This window comes from Hyperolius riggenbachi, chromosome 2 (assembly GCF_040937935.1).
Source record: "Hyperolius riggenbachi isolate aHypRig1 chromosome 2, aHypRig1.pri, whole genome shotgun sequence".
NCBI classification, from domain to species: domain Eukaryota; kingdom Metazoa; phylum Chordata; class Amphibia; order Anura; family Hyperoliidae; genus Hyperolius; species Hyperolius riggenbachi.
The window spans coordinates 300,443,207-300,465,158 of record NC_090647.1 but is presented as its reverse complement, the minus strand read 5'-3'; the positions used below and the strand labels follow the sequence as shown (position 1 = coordinate 300,465,158).

The following is a 21,952-nucleotide window of genomic DNA, read 5'->3' as shown; positions in this document are numbered from 1 at the left end:
TTAATCCGGAAGAAGGGATGCGCTGCTCGGAGGGGATTTCGGGGGGTAAGAGACCCCCGTTTAGCCACGGGATAGCAGCGTTTTAGCAGGGGCACACATGCCCCTGCTGACTATGAGGTCTGAAGCGAGATTTATTCTCGCTTCAGACTCTCTTTAACAATATGGTAGAGACCTATGACTATAGTAGGGATTAGGTTGTAAGTTCCTGTGAGGAATCAATATGGTAGAGACCTATGGCTATAGTAGGGATTAGGTTGTAAATTCCTGTAAAGAAACAATATGGTAGAGACCTATGACTATAGTAGGGATTAGGTTGTAAGTTCCTGTGAGGACAATCATTGACATGACTATGTACTCTGTAAAAAGCGATGTAGAAGATATTAGTGCTATAAAAATACACAGATATGATGTGAATAATAATGGTATGGCATTTAGGTCATTTGGCTATTTCCCCTCCCACACACAACTCGCACTCCCATGCACGACTACACAACTTCACTAGAGCTGCCCCCATCCTGAGAAACTTTCTCCCACTGCCTATCAGGCTTGCCCCCTCCTTCAACAACTTCAAACAAACCCTCAAAACTAGAAACAGAGGCGTAGCTAGATATTACGGGGCCCCTTAGCAGAATTTTGATGGGGCCCTCAGACCTAGGCTCTCGATAGCAATGCCACCTTCCCCTATCCTATAAGATATAAGTTGACTGGCCAATGTATATTCCTATGCAATGTACATTGCAAACAGTGTATGGGCACTGAGATAAAGTCAGAGCGTGGAGAAAAACAAGAAAAAAAAATAGTGAACACATTAACGCTTGGGCCCCCTTTGCTTCAGGGCCCTACAGCAGTTGCTATGGCTGCTATGGCTATTGTTGCACCACTAAATTGAAAATATGTGCTATATTAAAACAGTGTCTACAGAATGCAAGCCAGGTTCACATACTTTTATGTTACTGACACACACTATGTGGATCCAAGCCCGCTCTCAAGAGGTCCTCTGCATTTATTCTGCACAGGGACCCACTGTTTGTTTGTTTCTGAACAGAGCGCAGTACAACAGGAGAAAAATATGTATACAGGGGAACAAACAACTTCACTGGCATATCACCTTGCCACACCAAAGGGCAGCAGAACACTGTTCTGTATTTTTTAACAGCAACCCATGCAAATATGCACAATGACCAAATTCTTTATGCATGACCTAAAGTATTTTCTGTAGGAGTCTGTCTTTTCTTTAGGAGTTCACATAACTTAGTAGATGCAATCTTTAAAAAAAAACACAAATCATACTGTATGTGTGTAACAGTTGCTCTAAATGTATAATCAAAGCAAGCTTTGTAGGTTTATAAGGGTGTCTCTTTACAAAAAAAACTGATGATCACAGTGGATTTCTTGGGCAGCTGAGAGGTTAATGTAGGACTGACTATCAGTAGCACTGTTTCCTTTTATTTATCTTAGCAGAGAAAGGAGGGTACAGAGCGGTTTCTGTAAATACTCCACATTGTGGATTAGTTGCTATCTGTGCATGTACTGTTATGTGTTGCCTTTTTGGATGTGTCACATGAGAAAGCCTTTAGGCTTTTAATGTAAGGCATAGAGATATAATTTTCTCCTCAAATTTACATGTTGCATCTTTTAACCTGGGTGCAATGCTGAAGCCTTCAGAAAATGACAGAACTCCCGATGGTAAGTTTGTTATATACGTATTAAATAGCGGGTCATGATTTTTTAGTACAAACCTTTATCTGCTCATTCACACTTTTGTTATACTGTATGAGTGGAACTTTTAAGCCTTTACTTTTAGGTAAATAATTTACTCTGCGTGGAAATGTGGGTTTTACTGACAAGGAAGCTTGTTGGTGGAAAGGGTTTTGTTGTATATCAATTGACTTGCATGCTAAACAAAGTATTGTCATCACTATTCATTATGCAAAAATGTTCGACTTTTCCATGTAGTGGTTTTTTTTTCACACGTTTTTACTTGACAGTGGCGTAGCAAGGGGAGCCCTTGGGCTAGAGGGGCCCACCCCTCAAACACAGTATTAGCTCTTTATTGATCCTGTGCTGATAATATTCACTTCTATAGTTGATTTGAATAGTAGTGATCATTAACACAGTTTCCCATCCCCTTCTTTCACCTCTGGCACTGTGCTTGTCCTTGATTGGTTTTGGTGTTGTCAGAATCCGCTCTGCTGGCCTTGATTCCCTGGACAGTTTTGTTTCCTATGCAGGTTGCATAGTTCAGTCCAGGGAAAAGAGGCCTTTTTGTCAGTTTGCAAGGCTGACTGAGTTGCATCTACTTATCTCGCAATCTGCTTGTCTGCTTCCTTTGAAGGTTTCCAGTATAAATGTCACTTCCTTCCAGAATTCCTTGCTCGTTCTAGTTCCTGTTTAGGGAGACTAACCTTTAGAGCCTCAGTCTCTTTGTATCTTGTTGCAAATATTCTAGAGTAGTTAATTCTTGGGGAGTGCATTTTGCACTCCTCCTAGTGCAGTCAGGTTGTTTATTATTTGTACTGCCTAAGTCTTGTTTTGTCTTGTACTGTTCTTGCGATTGTACTATCTCCTGCGGAGGCTGATAGTAAATCGTTCAGTCCTGTTTCTTGATCGCATTCACCCTAGCTCTAGAGGTGGTGGATCTCTCTTGTCTGTGTCTTGGAGTACAACCTTGGCAGCGGTTGCTACTGGTTACTCCTTCAGTCTGTTCTGTCTGGAACGAACGCTTGCTGTTGTCTGGCAACCAATTAGCAAGCGTTCCCGCTATTTGTTTGTCTTTGTTTTCCGTGTTCATTTGTTAGTCAGGGTTTGTACATTTTGTCACTGTTGCGCTTAACATGCGGTGACCGTACTATTAACGCACTTGTCACTGTTGCGCATAACGTGCGGTGACCGCGTTTAGCTACTTTATTTGTTATTTTCCTTGACGTTCAGATTGTAGTTATTTGCTGTGTCTTCCTTTACTCAATTCATGCTCTGTCTTTGCTCAAGTCTTGTGTTGCTGATAGCAATCGCCACTCTTGCGATTAGCTTTCTCACTCTGGTCTGTTCTATGTCTACCGTCGCTGGGTGGCGACTAGATTGGTAGACATTCATATAATCTATCTCTGTTCTTGCTTTCTTTTGTGGTACTACCTTGTTTATTTTTCCCGGTGTTGCTTCATCGTGCAATTCCAATCTGGCATCTGTGGATGTACAGAGGACTTGTTTCTCTGTACTCCACAGCTCCACCTGCTGGTTGGAATTCCCCTCTACCAATATATACTGGGTACTCTGCTTCTGTCATTGTGGGGATTTCCATCTGCTTCAGCGCACGTGGTGTGCGCTGACTTTGGAAATCGCCCCCAGATCATTACAGGTGTGTTCTATCAATTGTTATCTATAACATGCTTGGGGGCCCCAATGCTAAACTTGCACTGGGGCCCACAGCTTCTTAGCTATGCCACTGATACTTGAGGTTGAATGTCTAATCAAAGAGAAAAAAAAAGTATGGGTTATGGTTGCTATGTTATTACTACATATACATTTGTGATCTCAACACTGTCCTGATGCAGGGCTAAGAATAATTATATTCTTAGCCCTGCACTTAAATCCATAGCAACCAAATTTCCTTAAAATTTCCGAAACATTGTGCAGCATTTTACAGGAAGATTGACCACTTCACATCACTCTCTGTCCCTCAAAAGGCAAATGTATTCTTTTTGGCATGGCAGTGAGGGAGTCATGTTGTTTTGGTAATCAGACACAATATCAGCAATAGTGTTCTCCCAATACCCAATTAAAGGGGTTCTTGGTAACACTGTACCTCTCCAAATTCCAACTACTGTATAACCTACTGTACTGCATAACCTTGACCAACCGCCTCCTGTGCTCAACTCCAAAGGTGGACCCTTCCTTGACATTATGCGCCCAGGAGGCCTAAACTTGGCCTAGTGCCTAGTCTTAACACCTAATCATTTTAATCCTTCTCTTGTTCTAATCTTACCTTTATTGAACATTATTCTAATCAATTACTTTTCCCTAACTGATAAATCTAGACTACCCTGAGGTAGTTTGAGACCCTCTCCCCCAGCTCTCCAACCTCCCTTGACCTCCTTAACCCTTGAAAATTTGAATATATACCTATTGTCATTAAAGAGGAACTTTACCTAAAGATAGTAGTGGGGGGGAAATAAATCAAGACATTGTAAAGGGACAAGTTAAAAAATAGAAGATCGATCAAGAAATGATTGATACTCGCTGTGTACAAATCAACATCTTTACTGCTGGCAGGCATAATGAAAATGACAGCACCAATTGCCCTTATCTATAAACACACCCACTTAACTACTTGCTGCATGCCGTGCAGTATAATCACGGCCCTGGAAAAAAGACAGGATGCAGCAGGGCCGTGAAAACAAGTCTGCAGCAGCATGCAGCCGCCGCGCGCACCGCCGTTATCGCCGCATAGAGGGGAAGTTAATGAATCTAAGTCCCCGATTCAATGAATACCAGCGTCTACGAGACGCTGGCATTCATTGTATCTTCCTGTGTTACACAGCCACGGATTACTTCCGATTCACGTGCTTACGTACGTGAATCGGAAATGACGACTGAGGACATCTTGTGGCCAAAAAGTATATTGCACCAAAATTGCTTTTTATTTAATAAAAATCCCCACACTGACTGATATAATTAACTATTTCCCTCCCACACCCTCCCATAATACCCAAACTTTTTTTTTTATTTATATAAGGGGGGGGGGGGGGGGGGAATTACATAAAAAAAAATATAAGTAGTTACCTTAGGGACTGAACTTTTTAGAAATTTATGTCAAGGCAGTATATTACTATTAATTTTTAATTTATGAGCTTGTAATTAGTGATGGACGCAAAACTGAAAAAATGCACCTTTATTTCCAAATGAAATATTGGCGCCATAGATTGTACTAGGGAAATTTTTTGAACGTTGCAATAACTGGGACAAAAGGGCACATAAAATGTGTGGCTTTTATCCACAGTAGAATGTTTTATTTTAACACTATAATGGTCAAAAACTGAAAAATAATGCATTTTATAATTTTTTTTTCTTATTATTCATGTTAAAATGCATTTAGGATAAAATTATTCTTGGCATACTGTAACTCCCAAAGAAAGCCTAATTGGTGGCAAGAAAAACAAGATATAGATCATTACGCTGTGATTAGTAGTGATTAAGTTATTGGAAAAAGAAAGGGAGGAGCGCTGACAGGTGAAATTTGCTCTGGTCCACAAGAGGAAAAATGCCTCAGGTGTCAAGTGGTTAAACTGTGATAGGCTAAAAGCTTATTGACTTAAAAAAGCTGTTATCTCCCACAAAGCAACAAGGATCACAGACAGGAAACTGCCATGGCTATGGCCATGAAGTCACACTGTAGGAGGGGTTTCACCTAAATATCAGCCACACAGACATCCCTGATGATCTATTCGAGAAAAAGTAAAGATTTATCGTGGGAAGGGGCATACTGGCTACTGATTGGGATGAAGTTCAATTTTGCATTAAAGTTCTTCTCTAACACAGCAGATAACTGCACCACTGATCAGTCAAATGAAGCCTGCACAAAAATAATCTTTGCACTAAAAGTAAATGTTTCACCTGATAAGGGCTTAAATTTGAAAATGATCTACCATACTCTAGTTTAGGTAGGAGCCAGTTAATTTTCCAGAATCTTTTTTGGAATACGGGAGGAGACCACAGAGGTAACCCATGCTAACATCAAGAACATACAAACACCTCATAGATAGTGTGCTGGCTGGTATCTGAACCTGGGACTTTCCTGCTACAAGGCAGTAAGCATTATGGTGAAGACAGTGTCCTGGCTTGCGACAGTGTAACTTTCTAGCAGATGCAGTGGCATAGCAATAGGAGGTGCAGAGGTTGCAACTGCACAGGGGCCCCTTGACCGGGGGCCACTAGAGGTCTTCCGTTATTCTCTTATTAGCTTTGTATTGGTGTTACGCTGGCAATGAACACCTGTACATGTGTATTGAATAGTTAAAATCCTAAACAAACTGTTTTCTTACTCTGATTACACCTCTCCGACACTGCAGCTTTTCTTGTTAAGTTTTGAGGCTCCATAACAATCATGTTCTTGGGGCCTCATGTAAAACTCGCATTGGGGCCTCAAGCACCTTAGTTACACCATTGAGCAGATGTGATTATTTATTTTGGCCCAGATGATACTCTGATACTGCAAAGCTTATGATGGGTAAGCGCTCAGAAACAGTCTATGCACGAATGTTCACAGGAGGTAGACAGTTCACAGTGATTGGGGCAATAACAACCCGCCCCTCCAACATAGAGAGACTCACCAGATTGTATGGCCAGACTGGGTCCGACTGCGCTTTAGGGCTATAGGCCACCCCTCAGCCTCCCAGGCAACCTCCACAGTTCAGCAGGCTCCACTTCCAGTCCCTCCGTGGGTAGTCACTTGCTGTTACCTCAGGTTCCCTTTAACCATTACACTGTCCAGCCACTCCAGAAAGAAGAGGTAATGAAAGCTTATGATGGACCAGTGAAAGCTAAATACACCTAAATACACATTTTCAAGGTTGGTGGAATGAGTTGCCATAATCTGAAGACTGTCTTTAGACCACTCTAACTGGTGTGTTTTGGCAACTGTGCTATAACATGTATGTTTGACTTAGTCGAGTTTACACTGTCATTATTATGTAGGAAAAAGGGTCAAGAACAAACTTTATATCTTGTTGCAAAACTGTGTTGGTTAAGCAGTAGGAAACGAGTGAGAAAACACAGTTCCGCTGATGTGTTTTTTTTCCCCCTTGAGTCCAGACAGGTCATGTGGTAGCAAGAGCAGAAGCATTACAGACAGGAGATTCATTTATTTTTAGGAAGTCAGTATAGCAATTTCACAAGGAAAGTGTAATTTAAGGAATACCTAATGCAACTGCTCTTGTTTTCCACTCTATGGGCCCTTTTCCACTAGCGGCGATTGCGGTGCTGAATTGTTTTCCACTCTACGGGCCCTTTTCCACTAGCGGCGATTGCGATGCTGCATCGCAAAATCACAAACCGCTGGTGATTTTCAAATTGCTACGGTTTGCTTTTTAACATAGGAATCGTGGTAGGTCATTTCCACTAACGCAATTCGTTTTTTACTTAATCGCGATCGCGCCACGGAGCGATTATTGCCGTGATTTTACTATGCAGTGCATAGCAAAATCGCGATTGCAAACGTCTGGGAAATTTGTTAACTTTGCTGAATTGAAATCGCTAGCATTCGCTTTAGCGCGAACGCTAGCGATTGCTAGTGGAAAAGGGCCCTATAAGTTTTCCACCTTTTGTGTATTGGTTGCGTTTTGTGTATTGATTGTATTGAAAAACCTAAGGGACCAACAGCATAATGTAAATCATGGTAACATTGCACGTTGCCATGGGTTGACTACTAGTGTGACCCACTTTGCATGGGCAGATATTAGATAATATTTCAGAAATGATCAGCTGTTTTTAGAGACAATCAATGAGATGCTAATAATGTTAAGTTGATGCAGATTTTATAATTTCATACAACTGTATGCAGCTTAGAGTTGAGCCAGGCAAATGCAGTAGCTGATGATTTTGTTTGTTCCAATGCCATGCTGAATACATTGTAATAAAATTAACATGAACTTTGTATCAACACAAAATTTTAAGCATCTCATTGACCGTCATGGTTCCGTTATATTAGCAATTAACAATTGTCACATCTGTTTATATTTTCCAGCAAGACTTGCTGGACTTCCATCTTCCCAGTTTGTGTGGCTCCGCAAGTACTGGCAGAGAAGCCTCCCAAATCTGAACAGCTTCTTCTTAAGCAGCATGACACAGAAAGAAGAATCGGAAGAAAAGCAAGTCACTGTAGAGTACAACAACAGTGAAGAAGGTACGTAGTATGTTTGGTGACAGGGTTATAAATAAAGGACTTACAATGCGAGATATAAATAAAAAAAAATTAGGTACCTCTTTAACACTGCAGTTGTTATGGTAGACAGCCCGCACCCTCCGTTCCACTTTACATAGCTTTATTATGCTGTGCCGGGCTCTCGAGAGGAAAACCGACTCTGCCCAGGGTCGCCCTATCTGATATAGATAAGGATTGGCGCTTTAAATTTAGCGCTCGCATGACGTCTAGGAGAGCGCAGGGAGGCTGGGAGCGATGACACGGGGAAGACGGGGCTCTAGACCTGCGCAACCGCATTAGCGGCTATGAGAACTGCACAGGTGCTAAATTCAAAGTGGCGATCCTAGTGTAGCTGCGCACATCTAGAGCCCCGTCTTCCCCGCATCATCGCCCCCAGCCTCCCTGTGCTCTCCTTGACGTCATGTGAGCGCTAAATTTAAAGCAGCGATCCTTATCTAAATCAGATAGGGCGACCCTGGGCAGGGTCGGGGTCTGCTCCGGAGCCTGGTATGTAAAGTGGAACGGAGGGTGTGGGCTGTCTACCATAACAACTGCAGTATTAAAGAGGTACCTAACCTTTTTTTCATATCTCGCATCGTAAGTCCTTTAAGAACCAGAGATGCCTTGTCTTTCTGCTTTTAAAGTCAAATAATGAATCTGTTTATTCCCACATTTCGCGTTGCGTACATATTGTTGCGCTGCCTGTGAGCTGGGCGCAGAGGCTCATCCTGCTGCAGCTCAAATTCCCGGTGGCTTTAAATATTATTCCCCATCTGACTTGTAACAACTCAGAGGGAGATGTAATTTGGGGCCTGGTGATCACTGGAAACACCAAATTACCTGTGAGAAAACGCGGAAAAGCCGCCGCAAGTACTCAGAGTAAGGCGGCTGATTCCGCGTTCAACATGGCAGCTTGCGCGCAAGGACCTGCATTCACTGGCCTGACGGAGCGCGGAGAAACCGCCGCATGCCTAGAGAACAGGGCGGCGGATTCCGCGTCCGATGCGGCGGTTTGTACGCATAGGCCTACCTCTCTCAGTACTGCTGAATGCGGAGAAAACGCCGCACGCTCAGACAGCGGTGCGGCGGATTCCGCATCCAAAACAGCAGAGGCATTACAACACATGTCTGGTGTGGCTGGGACTGATAGTCCACACTGGTTCAGAAGGATGCGTGCGTACGCGGAGAGGCAGAGCATTTATGACAGCCAGAGGGGTGTCAGCTGACCAGGCCGATCAGCTGACAATTCTTTCAGTTCTCATTGGTTCAGCACTTAGGGGAGGCGCAGGAGAGCGCTGGTGTATATATACTGGGTGCTGGTCATTCCTCTGGTGTCTGGCGTTGCGATCACTACGTGGTAGCACTCAGACCTTGTCAGTATCTGTGTTTATTAGACAGTTTCGTAGGTGTTGATGATCACGGAGCTCACACCTTAGCCTAGGAATTCTGTTATTATCTCTGTTATTATCTGTGTTATTATCTAGACCAGTTTCCAAGGTGTTGATGGCCAAGGAACTCACACCTTAGTCTAGGAATTCTGTACCATCTGTATCATTATTATTATCTAGTCTAGTTCCTGGAGTGTTGAGAATCTAGGAGCTCACACTCAAGCCTAGGCATTGTTGATTATCTGTTATGACCTTCTGCTTTCCTGACCATTCTTCTGATCTCTGATTCTGTACCTTTGTCATTCTGATACTCTGTTGCCAAACTCTGCTGGTCTTAGGATTCTGCACCTGTATACTGTCTCTGTACTTTATCTGTCCGTGTGTTAACGACCTGGCCTGTCCGACCTCGAGAACTCTCTCTCCTGTTAAGAGATAGTTCACAGATCTGTCAGTGACACTTCCTCATTGGTGTCACTCACGTTCTGTCCTTCCCACTCTCAGCCTAGCTCCGCCCCTTGGGGAGCTTCAGACCTGTGGAAGGAATCTGATCTCAAGCAGTATCTCCCACTGCTTAGCACCCTTCTCTCGGGTGCTCTCCTTAAAGTATTACTGTTGCACCAAACACTCTTATCACTCAGGTGTCCAGAGGTTAGAGATATATCTGATTATCGGTGATACTGCAGATCATCAATAATCGGGTATATATCTGCATTCTCGGTGATGCTGCAGATCACCGGTAATCAGACCCTCTCTGTGTTACACCGATCGTTACAGAACGCCAGACCAAAGATGCAAATGGACGCACACACTGACCGTCTGGGCGCACTTACCACTTCGGTGGACTCCATCAACCAAGGGCTGGGTAACAACAAAGCTATGATTGACGCTTTGTCTGGTTCTTTACGTACCCTCCAGACGACAGTGGACGAGGTGCGATCTCCTCCTAGCACAGACATACGTATGCCTGTACCTGAAAAATTTTCTGGTCACAGATCTGACTTTCGAAATTTTAGGAGTAGAGTGTTGTCATACTTTGAGTTGAGATCTAGATCTTCAGGAACCATGACCCAAAGGGTCACGTTTATTAAGACTTTGTTATCGGGCGACTCCCAGACCTGGGCATACAGTTTACCCGCTGGAGATTTAGCCTTAACCTCCGTAGACAAATTTTTTAAGGCTATGGCAGTAATTTATGATGATCCAGACATTGCCTCGACTTCTGAGCGGAAGCTCAAGTTGTTGCGTCAAGGCAAGAGTCCGGTCAAAGAGTATGCTGCCGAATTTAGGAGGTGGTCAGTTTCAGCCAGGTGGGACACCTATGCTTTTTTAGACTGTTTCTTATCAGGATTATCAGATGAGGTCTCTGATCTTATGTTAAGTCAGCCTGAACCTAAAACCATCGATGAGGCCATTTCATCGGCAATCAGGATTGATCGCAGATTACGTTATCAAAAGCAGACCCGGGGTAGAAACAATGTTAAAATGGTGTCCTACGCTGCGCCTCCGGTGACTCCACCTCCTCCAGGATTGGCCGGTCAAAACTGTCCCAAGTGGAGCGGAGACGCAGGATTTCTGAGCAGTTGTGTCTTTATTGTGCAGAGGGGGGTCATAGAGTACGAAATTGCCCTAAGAAGTCGGGAAACGCCACTGCCTAGGAGTAGTTGGGGGTAATACCCTAGGCGTACAGTTCTTACCCCTAGAGGATAAGCGATTACTTCTCCCTTGTATGATTACATGGGAAGATAAATCTGAAGTCTCTGAGGCCTTCATTGATTCAGGCTCAGCGGCTAATTTTATGGACTACGAATTTGCTATGAGATTAGGTGTTCCGCTTCACTCCGGTTAAACCACCCCTTCAGGTTACTGCAGTGGATGATTCCCCTTATCCGCTGTCCCAGACACCAGAGGTGGAAGTCACTATAGGGGTGCTGCATAGAGAGAAGTTGCAGTTTTTTGTATTGCGCATGACAACCTCCACAATCATCCTTGGTATGCCGTGGTTACACCTTCACTACCCTCAGATAAATTGGGCTACCGGTCAGCTAATGAGCTGGTCAGCCCACTGTTTTCGTCATTGCTTAGTGAAGGTGACCTTAGGCCAGACCAGGATTCATGTGGAGGGTGTCCCGGAACAATATGTTGAGTTTTCGGACGTGTTTTGTCCCAAGGCTGCCGATAAACTACCTCCACATCGCCCTTTCGATTGCCCGATTGATCTCCGATCAGGTTGTATGCCCCCTAGAGGCCATCTCTACAATTTGTCTGGACCGGAAAAGGTGGCCATGCAAGAGTACATCCGTGAGAACTTGGCTAAGGGATTTATTCGTCCGTCCCAGTCACCTGCCGGAGCAGGTTTCTTTTTTGTAAAAAAAAAAGGACGGAGGCCTTCGGCCATGCATTGATTACCGGGGACTGAATAAAATCACAGTTAAAAAAAATCGCTATCCATTACCTTTGATAGACGATTTATTCACTCAAGTCACCAATGCCAAGATTTTTTCGAAATTGGATTTGCGGGGTGCATACAACTTGGTGCGGATCAGAGAGGGCGATGAATGGAAGACGGCCTTCAACACACCCGACGGGCATTACGAGTACCTGGTGATGCCCTTCGGGTTGTGTAATGCCCCGGCCGTCTTCCAGGAACTAATTAATGAAGTTTTCAGGGAGGTGTTGGGTAAATTTGTCCTAATATACCTGGACGATATACTGATCTTCTCAGACAACCTCTCTGAGCACAGGGCTCATGTCAAATTCGTGCTGCACAAGCTTAGACAAAACAGGCTTCATGCCAAATTGGAGAAATGCATTTTTGAGGTGACATCTGTCGCTTTTTTGGGATACATAATTTCCACCTCGGGCCTTTCTATGGATCCCGCCAAAGTCTCTGCTGTCCTGGAATGGCCCCAACCAGTAGGACTCAAATCTGTTCAGAGATTTTTAGGGTTTGCGAATTACTATAGAAGGTTCATAAAGGGGTACTCCACAGTCATAGCATCCCTCACCAGTCTCACAAAGAAAGGTGCAGATACCAACCACCGGTCGTCCGAAGCTCTGGCCGCTTTCTCCACTTTGAAAGAATTGTTTTGCTCTGCACCCATATTGAGACACGTGGACACCTCTTATCCATTCATTGTAGAGGTTGACGCCTCAGAAGTTGGGGTATAGGCTGTGCTGTCTCAACGCTCTGGGCTGCAGGGAAGTTTACACCCGTGTGCCTATTTCTCTCTGAGGTTTTCACCAGCAGAGAAAAACTACGATATAGGTAACAGGGAGCTTCTAGCCATTAAGTTGGCCTTTGAAGAATGGCGTCATTGGCTAGAAGGAGCAGAACATACGATTACAGTTTACACTAATCACAAAAATTTGGAATACATTGAGGGGGCTAAGAGATTGAGTCCCCGTCAGGCTCGGTGGTCACTGTTTTTCTCGAGATTTAGATTTGTAATTACGTACACTCCGGGTAGTAAAAACATTAAGGCGGATGCTTTGTCCAGATGTTTTGAGCCGGAGACAGCACAGCCCTCAGAACCAGAAACCATTGTTCCACAGAAGGTAGTGCTGGGAGCCACAGAGACTTGGAAAGACTGGACGGAGACTTTAGGTCCCTTTCAGCAGGATGTCCCTGAGGGAAAGCCTTAAGGGGTTATGTTTGTGCCACTACCATTTCGTCTCCAGATTTTGCTGATGTTCCACTCGCACAAAAATGCCGGGCACCCAGGGGCCTCCAGAACGCAAGACTTGGTTGCTAGATGTGCTTGGTGGCCTTCTCTGGCAACGGACTGCAAGGAGTATGTTAGAGAGTGTGCAGTGTGTGCAAAAAGCAAGCCCTCCCGTCTGGCACCTGTGGGAACGTTGCAGCCTTTGCCCACCCCGAGTGAATCATGGACCCATTTGTCCATGGATTTTGTAGGCGAGCTTCCTAGGTCTGAAGGCATGTCGGTCATTTGGGTGGTAGTCTACCGTTTCAGTAAAATGGCCCATTTTGTGCCCTTGAAAGGACTCCCCTCGGCCCAGGAGTTGGCCGATCTTTTCATCATCCACGTTTTCCGACTTCATGGCATTCCGGAAAACGTAGTGTCAGATCGGGTAGTCCAATTTGTTTCTAGATTTTGGAGGGCATTTTGCCACCAAATGGGCATGGAACTGTCATTTTCGTCGGGCTACCACCCACAGACCAATGGTCAGATGGAGAGGGTTAATCAATCATTGGAACAGTTCTTGAGGTGTTATGTTGCAGAAGCACAAAGTGATTGGGTCAAGTTCTTGCCATATGCAGAATTTGCAAACAATAATTTGAAAAGCTCTTCCTCTGGGTTCTCTCCGTTTCAGGTGGTAACTGGAAAGTTGCCCAAGTTTTCCCCATTGCCAGTAGCCTCCACTCCGTTTCCAGCTCTGGAGGCTTGGCAAAAGTCGTTCAAAGCCATTTGGGGAATCGTGAAAAGTAATTTGGAGAAGGCTTTTCAAAGTCAGAAAGATCAAGCTGCCAAGAAACGATCCTTAGAGTGGAAGTGCCGACCAGGAGACCTGGTCTGGGTCTCCACACATCATTTGACCCTGAAACAGCCCTCGCCCAAGTTAGGTCCCAGGTTTGTGGGCCCTTTTTCTGTGACCAGGAAGATCAACAATGTTACTTATGCCATTGATCTTCCTGCCAGCATGCGTGGTGTAAGATCTTTTCATGTGTCCCTGCTTAAGCCAGCAGTCCATGTGGGTGCCACTCCTCCTCCTCCTGTGATGGTAGATGACCAACCTGAGTATGAAGTAGAAAAGATTTTATACTCACGGGTAGTTCAGAACTCACTACAGTATCTAGTGCACTGGAAGGCGTATGGTTTGGAGGAGAGAACATGGGTACCTGAGTGTCGCATGCATGCGGACAAATTAAGAAGGAAATTTCACGCTCGATATCCTGAGAAACCGGGTAGGAGCTGTCCGGAGTCCACTCCTCGGGGGGTACTGTGAGAAAACGCGGAAAAGCCGCCGCAAGTACTCAGAGTAAGGCGGCTGATTCCGCGTTCAACATGGCAGCTTGCGCGCAGGGACCTGCATTCACAGGCCTGACGGAACGCGGAGAAACCGCCGCATGCCCAGAGAACAGGGCGGCGGATTCCGCGTCCGATGCGGCGGTCTGCACGCATAGGCCTACCTCTCTCAGTACTGCTGAATGCGGAGAAAACGCCGCACGCTCGGACAGCGGTGCGACGGATTCCGCATCCAAAACAGCAGAGGCATTACAACACATGTCTGGTGTGGCTGGGATTGATAGTCCACACTGGTTCAGAAGGACGCGTGCGCGCGCGGAGAGGCAGAGCATTTATAACAGCCAGAGGGGTGTCAGCTGACCAGGCCGGTCAGCTGACAATTCTTTCAGTTCTCATTGGTCCAGCACTTAGGGGAGGCGCAGGAGAGCGCTGGTGTATATATACTGGGTGCTGGTCATTCCTCTGGTGTCTGGCGTTGCGATCACTACGTGGTAGCACTCAGACCTTGTCAGTATCTGTGTTTATTAGACAGTTTCGTAGGTGTTGATGATCACGGCGCTCACACCTTAGCCTAGGAATTCTGTTATTATCTCTGTTATTATCTGTGTTATTATCTAGACCAGTTTCCAAGGTGTTGATAGCCCAGGAACTCACACCTTAGTCTAGGAATTCTGTACCATCGGTATCATTATTATTATCTAGTCTAGTTCCTGGAGTGTTGAGAATCTAGGAGCTCACACTCAAGCCTAGGCATTGTTGATTATCTGTTATGACCTTCTGCTTTCCTGACCATTCTTCTGATCTCTGATTCTGTACCTTTGTCATTCTGATACTCTGTTGCCAAACTCTGCTGGTCTTAGGATTCTGCACCTGTATACTGTCTCTGTACTTTATCTGTCCGTGTGTTAACGACCTGGCCTGTCCGACCTCGAGAACTCTCTCTCCTGTTAAGAGATAGTTCACAGATCTGTCAGTGACACTTCCTCATTGGTGTCACTCACGTTCTGTCCTTCCCACTCTCAGCCTAGCTCCGCCCCTTGGGGAGCTTCAGACCTGTGGAAGGAATCTGATCTCAAGCAGTATCTCCCACTGCTTAGCACCCTTCTCTCGGGTGCTCTCCTTAAAGTATTACTGTTGCACCAAACACTCTTATCACTCAGGTGTCCAGAGGTTAGAGATATATCTGATTATCGGTGATACTGCAGATCATCAATAATCGGGTATATATCTGCATTCTCGGTGATACTGCAGATCACCGGTAATCAGACCCTCTCTAGTGTTACACCGATCGTTACATTACCCTTGTGCGCCTCGCGTACTATAGCATTATAACACCGATTCAGGTGTACTTTAAAATGACCATTGTAAGGATGACAAAACAATAAAAAGGCTACATTTAACAAAACAAAAACAAACAAACATAAACCACATAATAATAACCATGTTATTTACTAATATTTCGTAGGACCTGTTATTCATAATATGACTATTGAGTCTTATACTGGCCTGTCTAGTAATAATAGTACAGTATTAAATGCCTGAGGTGACCGAAATAAGGCTGAAGAGAATGTAGCAGACAAGTGGTAGAGTTCTCAGAAAGTGAGAAATGTCACATGTGGTTAGAAGGAGCACATATGCACTTATGAGGCATTTCCTGCTATTTTACTATATTATTAGCATTTTTCCAGTATTTTTACATGAGCAACCAACATTTAAAAGGAATATATATTTGAACCATTTATTATGATTATGAGCAGTGCTCAGACACATTATAAGCGCTTGCGATTGATTAGCGCTTTCTGAGCTCTGTTTAAAAATCACTCCCATTTACTTTCATTAAAATCACGTACGTTTTTACACGTACGCGATCGCCTTGATTTTTACCGCAATTTTAATGAAAGTGAATGGGAGCGATTTTTGAAAAGCGATCAGAAATAGAGATGGCCCGAACTGTTCACAGCGAACAGGCCATGGGGAATGACCTCGGGGTCATTTCCACATTCGTCATATTGTGCCTTACTGTGCAGATGCTTTCCCGGTGGCCGTACGTCCTTCATCACGCGCTTGCAGCCGGGAGTGTTCTGTGTGACGTCATGCGCAATTATGTAGAAAGCCACATTCACTTGGTAGATACTATGTATTTTGAAAACATGGAAACTCTGTATTTAGCAGGTAACAGGGGAGAGTAATTGCTGTAGTTTTGAAAGTGAAGTGTCGTTCTATTCTTGCCTGATATAAGATTCCAGCTACTTATTAGTAGGGAATTCAGAATGGCGTATCAGATTAGAACCTGTATCTTTCCATATGTGATGTGAATTGCCGTAGGGGGGTTAACACTCACTCTTGTCAATGTCTCTGGCCGCTCTACATTGCATTCCAACTCTCTGATACCTCCTCCTTACAGCTGTGAAGGAGGAAATATAAGAAAGCTGGAATGCAGCATGGAGAGTTAAAACCCTTGCCGTGGTCCTCATATGGATAGATTCAGGTTCTGATCTGAAGCATTTGGAACGCCTTTCCAAGTCTACAGCTGTAGCTTATACATTTTACACAGCCGGTCATTCACATCAACCCAACATGCAGACAGCCTGTTTCTAACTTTTGGTCCTCATCAGTGCGTGGCAGCGCTTGATATGGCTATGGGGTAGGGCTTGGACCAGTACAAGAGAATACCCAAGCAGCTCATGGTGACCCAGAACCACTAGGAAAGTACAGGCTCTGTAAAATGTATAAGCTATAGGTTTGCTATACACCAACGGTTCTGGATTAAAGCCTGGCTTTAGGGGCAAAAATAGATAATTTGCATATTCTGGAGTGATGCATCACGGAAAAACCACAGTTGCTCACTTAACCTGTTAGCAGCCACATATAGCAAAGCTACATGTACGCAGCAGAACTTTTTTTTTAGCCACTGGGGATGTGTGCTTTCCCCAGCCTGGCAGGGTATGCAAAGAGCGGCAGGGAGCTTTCATATTTACCTGCTCTGGGCAGCTGAATGGCATCTCCTCTTCTCTGCAGGCAGTGCTGCAATGCCAACATCCTCTTTGGCGTTCCGATCACATGATATGACATGTAATCGTAACCCAGGGGATGATGTCAGTGGTGCAGCGCCGTCAACATTCCCTGGGTCACGATCGCATGTCATATCATGTGATTGGACCTCTGAAGAGGATGCTAGGAGTGCAGCTCCCCCGGGGGATGAAGAGGAGAAGCTGATCCAGTCGCCAAGAACAGGTAAATATAAAGAAGCTCCCTGTACAGCTCTGCATAGCTGCATTAGGCAGCTAAAGACATATGCTGTTAAAAGACGCCCTGGCAAGCATTATCTATCTGTGTGCAGGGCTCCTAATAGGTTAGCTGATTTATTGCAAACTAGCTGGATGCCCGGCATTGCCCGGGTATGTATTTGGCTGGTGTTGGCCCTGCCCCCTTTTCCTAACCCTAACACACAATTACTTAATTACTTAATGACCAAGTTTGCGAGCTTTGCGGTCTTTGGCATCAATAATTTGCATTGAAATAAATAAATCTGATTGGCTGTGACTCCACCCCTTTTCTGAATTTGAACCCAAATCACCCAATAGCCAAGTGTACCAGGTACAGGTGATCAACAGTGCAAGAGGCTTGTGCTATTAACAGAGATGTCGCGAACGGTTCCCGAACCATTCGCCGGCGAACATCTCTGCATCACTGGGCCTTCTACTACTTCCGGGTCGCTATGACCCGGAGTAGTATGCCTGCGCTGCCCGGCGGAGTGCGTCCTAGATCACGCTCCTGTTGCTGGGCACTTTCTGCGCATGTGTGTGACGTCATGAACGAAGTCACACTCATGCACAGAGAGTGCCCGGCAACAGGAGCGCGATCTAGGACGCGCTCCGCCGGGCAGCGTAGGCGTACTACTCCGGGTCACAGCGCCCCGGAAATAGTAGAAGGCCCAGAGATGTTCGCCCGACAAACAGTTCAGGCCATCTCTAGCTATTAACATGCAAGAATGGCAGCAATTAAATATTCCCCTTAAAAATCAATAAGTGGATTTTGATTGGCTTTTGTACGCTCCACCCACCTTTCTGAATATTAATCCCAGTCACCCAGAAACTGTGCAAAGTTTGAGAACCCTACCATTAACAGTGTAAGAATGGCTGCAGTTTACATTTTCCCAATGAAATTTGTATTTTTCTCCACCCACTGATTTCCTGACATTGTTCAGGTATGTATTTGGCTGGTGTTTGCTCCGCCTACTTTTTCTAACCCTAACACACAATTACTCAATGACCCAGTTTGTGCGCTTTGCGGTCTTTGGCATCAATAATTTGCATTGAGATTAAACAAATCTGATTGGCTGTTTGTGGCTCCACCCCTTTGTCTAAATTTGAACCCCAGTCACCCAATGACCAACTGTACCAGGTTTAAGGCTTGTGCCATTAACAGTGCAAGAATGGCAGCAATTACATATTCCCCTTGAAAATCAATAGGTGAATTTTGATTGTCTTTTGTAGGCTCCACCCACTTTTCTGAATATGAATCCCAGTCGCCCAGTGACCAACTGTGCAAAGTTTGAGAACTCTACCATTAACAGTGTAAGAATGGCTGCAGTTTACATTTTCTCAGTGACGTGTATTTGTCTCCGCCCATTGATGACCCGGTATTGCCCGCTTACGTATTTGGCTGGTGTTGGCTGTGCCCACTTTTCTAACCCTCACACACAATTAATCAATTACTCAATTACCAAGTTTGTGAGCTTTGCGGTGTTTTTCATCAATAATTTGCATTGGAATGAAACAAATCTAATTGGCTGTTTGTGGCTCCACCCTCCTTTCTCAAATTGAACCCAAGTCACCCAATGATCAACTTTACCAGGTTTGAGGCTTGTGCCCTTAACAGTGCAAGAATGGCAGCAATGTAAATATTCCCCTTGAAAATCAATAGGTGAATTATGATTGGCTTTTGTAGGCTCCTCCCACCTTTCTGAATTTTAATCCTAGTCACCCAGCGACCAAGTGTGCAAAGTTTGAGAACCCTAACATTAACAGTGTAAGAATGGCTGCAGTTTACATTTTCCAGTGAAATTTGTATTTGTCTCTGCCCCCTTTTTGGTTATGGGAATAAAAAGTATCCTATACTTTATTCCAGGTAATGTACTATGTGTGTGCCAAATTTCATTCAAATCCGTTCAGCCATTTTTGCGTGATTGAGTAACAAACATCCAAACATCCGAACTTTCCCATTTATTATATTAGTAGGATAGGATAGCTTCTGTTTTAAGGAGGCAAATTAGACTGTATGTAATTTGTAAAAAATAAACTCTAAAATTGCATATTGGGACCCTTGCCTGTGGCCTTCGGGCCCGGCGTTCCGCCCCCCCCCCCCCCCCCCCGCGCGCTCGGGGCATGCTCTCCCTTTATGCTGGGACTCTATAGGGGGCTTTGTTCGGCCGGACACGGCTGTGTTCGGCCGAACACAGAAGGCCTGATCGGGTTCGGGCAGCGTGCCCGAGCACCCTCCCTAACACCATGAGGCCACCATGAGGCCGAACAGGCCAAAATGTGGGCGAACCCGAACAGTGGCGAACACTGTTCGCCCATCACTAATTCTAAGCAACCACTCTGATACAATAACCCACATTATAAGGTTGTAAATGAGTTTGATAGATGGTCCGCAGAACTTTCAAATGGTGTCGTTTCACCAGCGATGTTGCACACCACAGATTCCTCCGGAATATATTAGATATCCTGAGGTCGCAGAGACTCGCCAAAGAGGAGTCCAGTAGGATAGTGACATGAAAGAGATGTACGGCACATCTAAGTGTAAACCGTCTTTATTACATAACAAGTAAAACAATTTAAAAGCAAGGATAAAAGAAACTCACATACGGGGCCCGTGCACTGGGAACCCCGAAAAAGTAGCGTGCATAAAATGTTCAATAGAAGACCTCAAATAAAATGGTGCCGCCTGTCGCCTGTCGACAGGCAGTCCACCCCACTCACTTCACCCTTTTCTCCTCCCCACACCCACTTCCCTCCACCCCACAGCCACTTTACCCTCCAACCCACACTTCACCCTCCAACCCACACTTCACCCTTTTCTCCTCCTTACACCCACTTCCCTCCTCCCCACACTCACTTTTACTCTTCCATTCTTCTTCGCACTCTAGCTTCCAGCATCAACTTCTCACCTCCGTCCAGACTGAACTCTGTGGCTGGCAAGAGACCAGAGCGTCCTAGCCATCTTCACTGCTGCCACCTGGTGTCCTTACAGACTGAAAGCATGCTGCATTACAAATAGAGGACACTAGATGGCAGCAGTAACAATGGCTGCAGATGGCTCTTCTCTATATAGCCGGAACTTCATTGACCATTCTCTCTGCACTGTAATGACAGCTCGGCCCAGCTCAAAACAGCCTGCGGCTTAGTGGGCCGCGGCCCGGGGGTTGGGGACCCCTTAAGGTTAAAGGGAACCTAAACTGAGAAGGATAGCGATTTTTCCTTTTATAATAATACCAGTTGCCTGACTCTCCTGCTAATCCTGTGTCTTTTTTTTTGTTATACTGTTTTTATTGGTTTTCAAAGAGATAATTCCAGAAGGTTCAATAAACACATTTCAAGGTACAGATGGAACATATGGATGTACAATATTCCAGGTATAAAAGATATATATATAGACATCATAAGAAAGTCATCTTCTGTCAATAGTACTTGATAGTCCGTAGGTAGAGGAATATAAAGTGTACTAGGGTCCGTTTTAGAACTTCTTGAGTTAGGGCCCGTTCTCACCTGAGCGGGAATCGTGCGATTCCTGGTCACGGCAAACCGCTAGCGGTTCTGCAAGAACCGCTACACAATGTAGCGAGTGGCAGTGTTCTCACAGCCGCGGTTGCGGTTAGCGATAACCGCAACCGCGCTACATGCAGCGGTTTGCCGGCGACGAGCGTTTCGCGATTTGCGATCGTGATTAGCGTGCACAGCACGCTAATCGCGATCGCTCCAAAACCGCCGCAGTGTCCAGTGATTTTTCCGCGCTAATCGCAGGAAAATCACTCCCGCAAAACGCCGGTGGTAATCGCCGGCGTTCTGCGGTTCTAAGTGTGAACGGGCCCTTAAGGTGGCCACACACCATACAATTTTTTAAATATCTTTTCAATTTAAGAATTGCAATAATTTTTTCTGACTGATTGTAACATTTCAAAAATATGACCAATGTACCACACACGTATGTTCAATTTTTTCCTCAATTATGATAAAAATGATTGGAAACTCAGAGAAAATTGCTAGTGTGTGTATATTAATAAATTAACAATCCAGCACACACCATACAATCTTTAGTAGAGATTGAAGAGAAATATCTGGCATTCCGGATCGATTTAAATCGAAAAAAACGGGAAATCCGATTGGATTTTTCAGTCGAATGAAAAAAAAGCTTTCGATTTTTTCGAGAGATACGATCGTTTTTATCGAATTACTGTAAAATCGGATCATTTTATTGTATCGTGTGTGGCCACCTTTAGATTGACATTTGAGATACGTCCTATGTCATAACCTTAATATAATCAGTTAACTGATTTGTTTAACCAGTTCGGCCAATCTGGACGAGCTTTCTCGTCCAGATAGGCACTGCATCTTCCCCTGCGTGGTGCGCGCGATCGGGCGCGCGCCCGCACCCGCCGCCCC

General features: G+C 44.9%; 1 protein-coding gene across 4 annotated transcripts in view; it reads left to right on the top strand.

Annotated features, from left to right (window-relative positions):
• The window catches only part of INPP5B (inositol polyphosphate-5-phosphatase B), a 187,539-nt gene that overhangs the window by 47,753 nt on the left and 117,834 nt on the right, over nucleotides 1–21,952 (top strand). For 3 of the 4 annotated variants that reach the window (XM_068269026.1, XM_068269027.1, XM_068269025.1), the window contains exon 7: nucleotides 7,739–7,897. In XM_068269026.1, the coding sequence (XP_068125127.1) occupies nucleotides 7,739–7,897 (159 nt within the window). Of the gene's footprint in view, nucleotides 1–1,620; nucleotides 1,687–7,738; nucleotides 7,898–21,952 lie in introns of those variants that run through there. The other variant, XM_068269028.1, reaches the window with a different exon arrangement.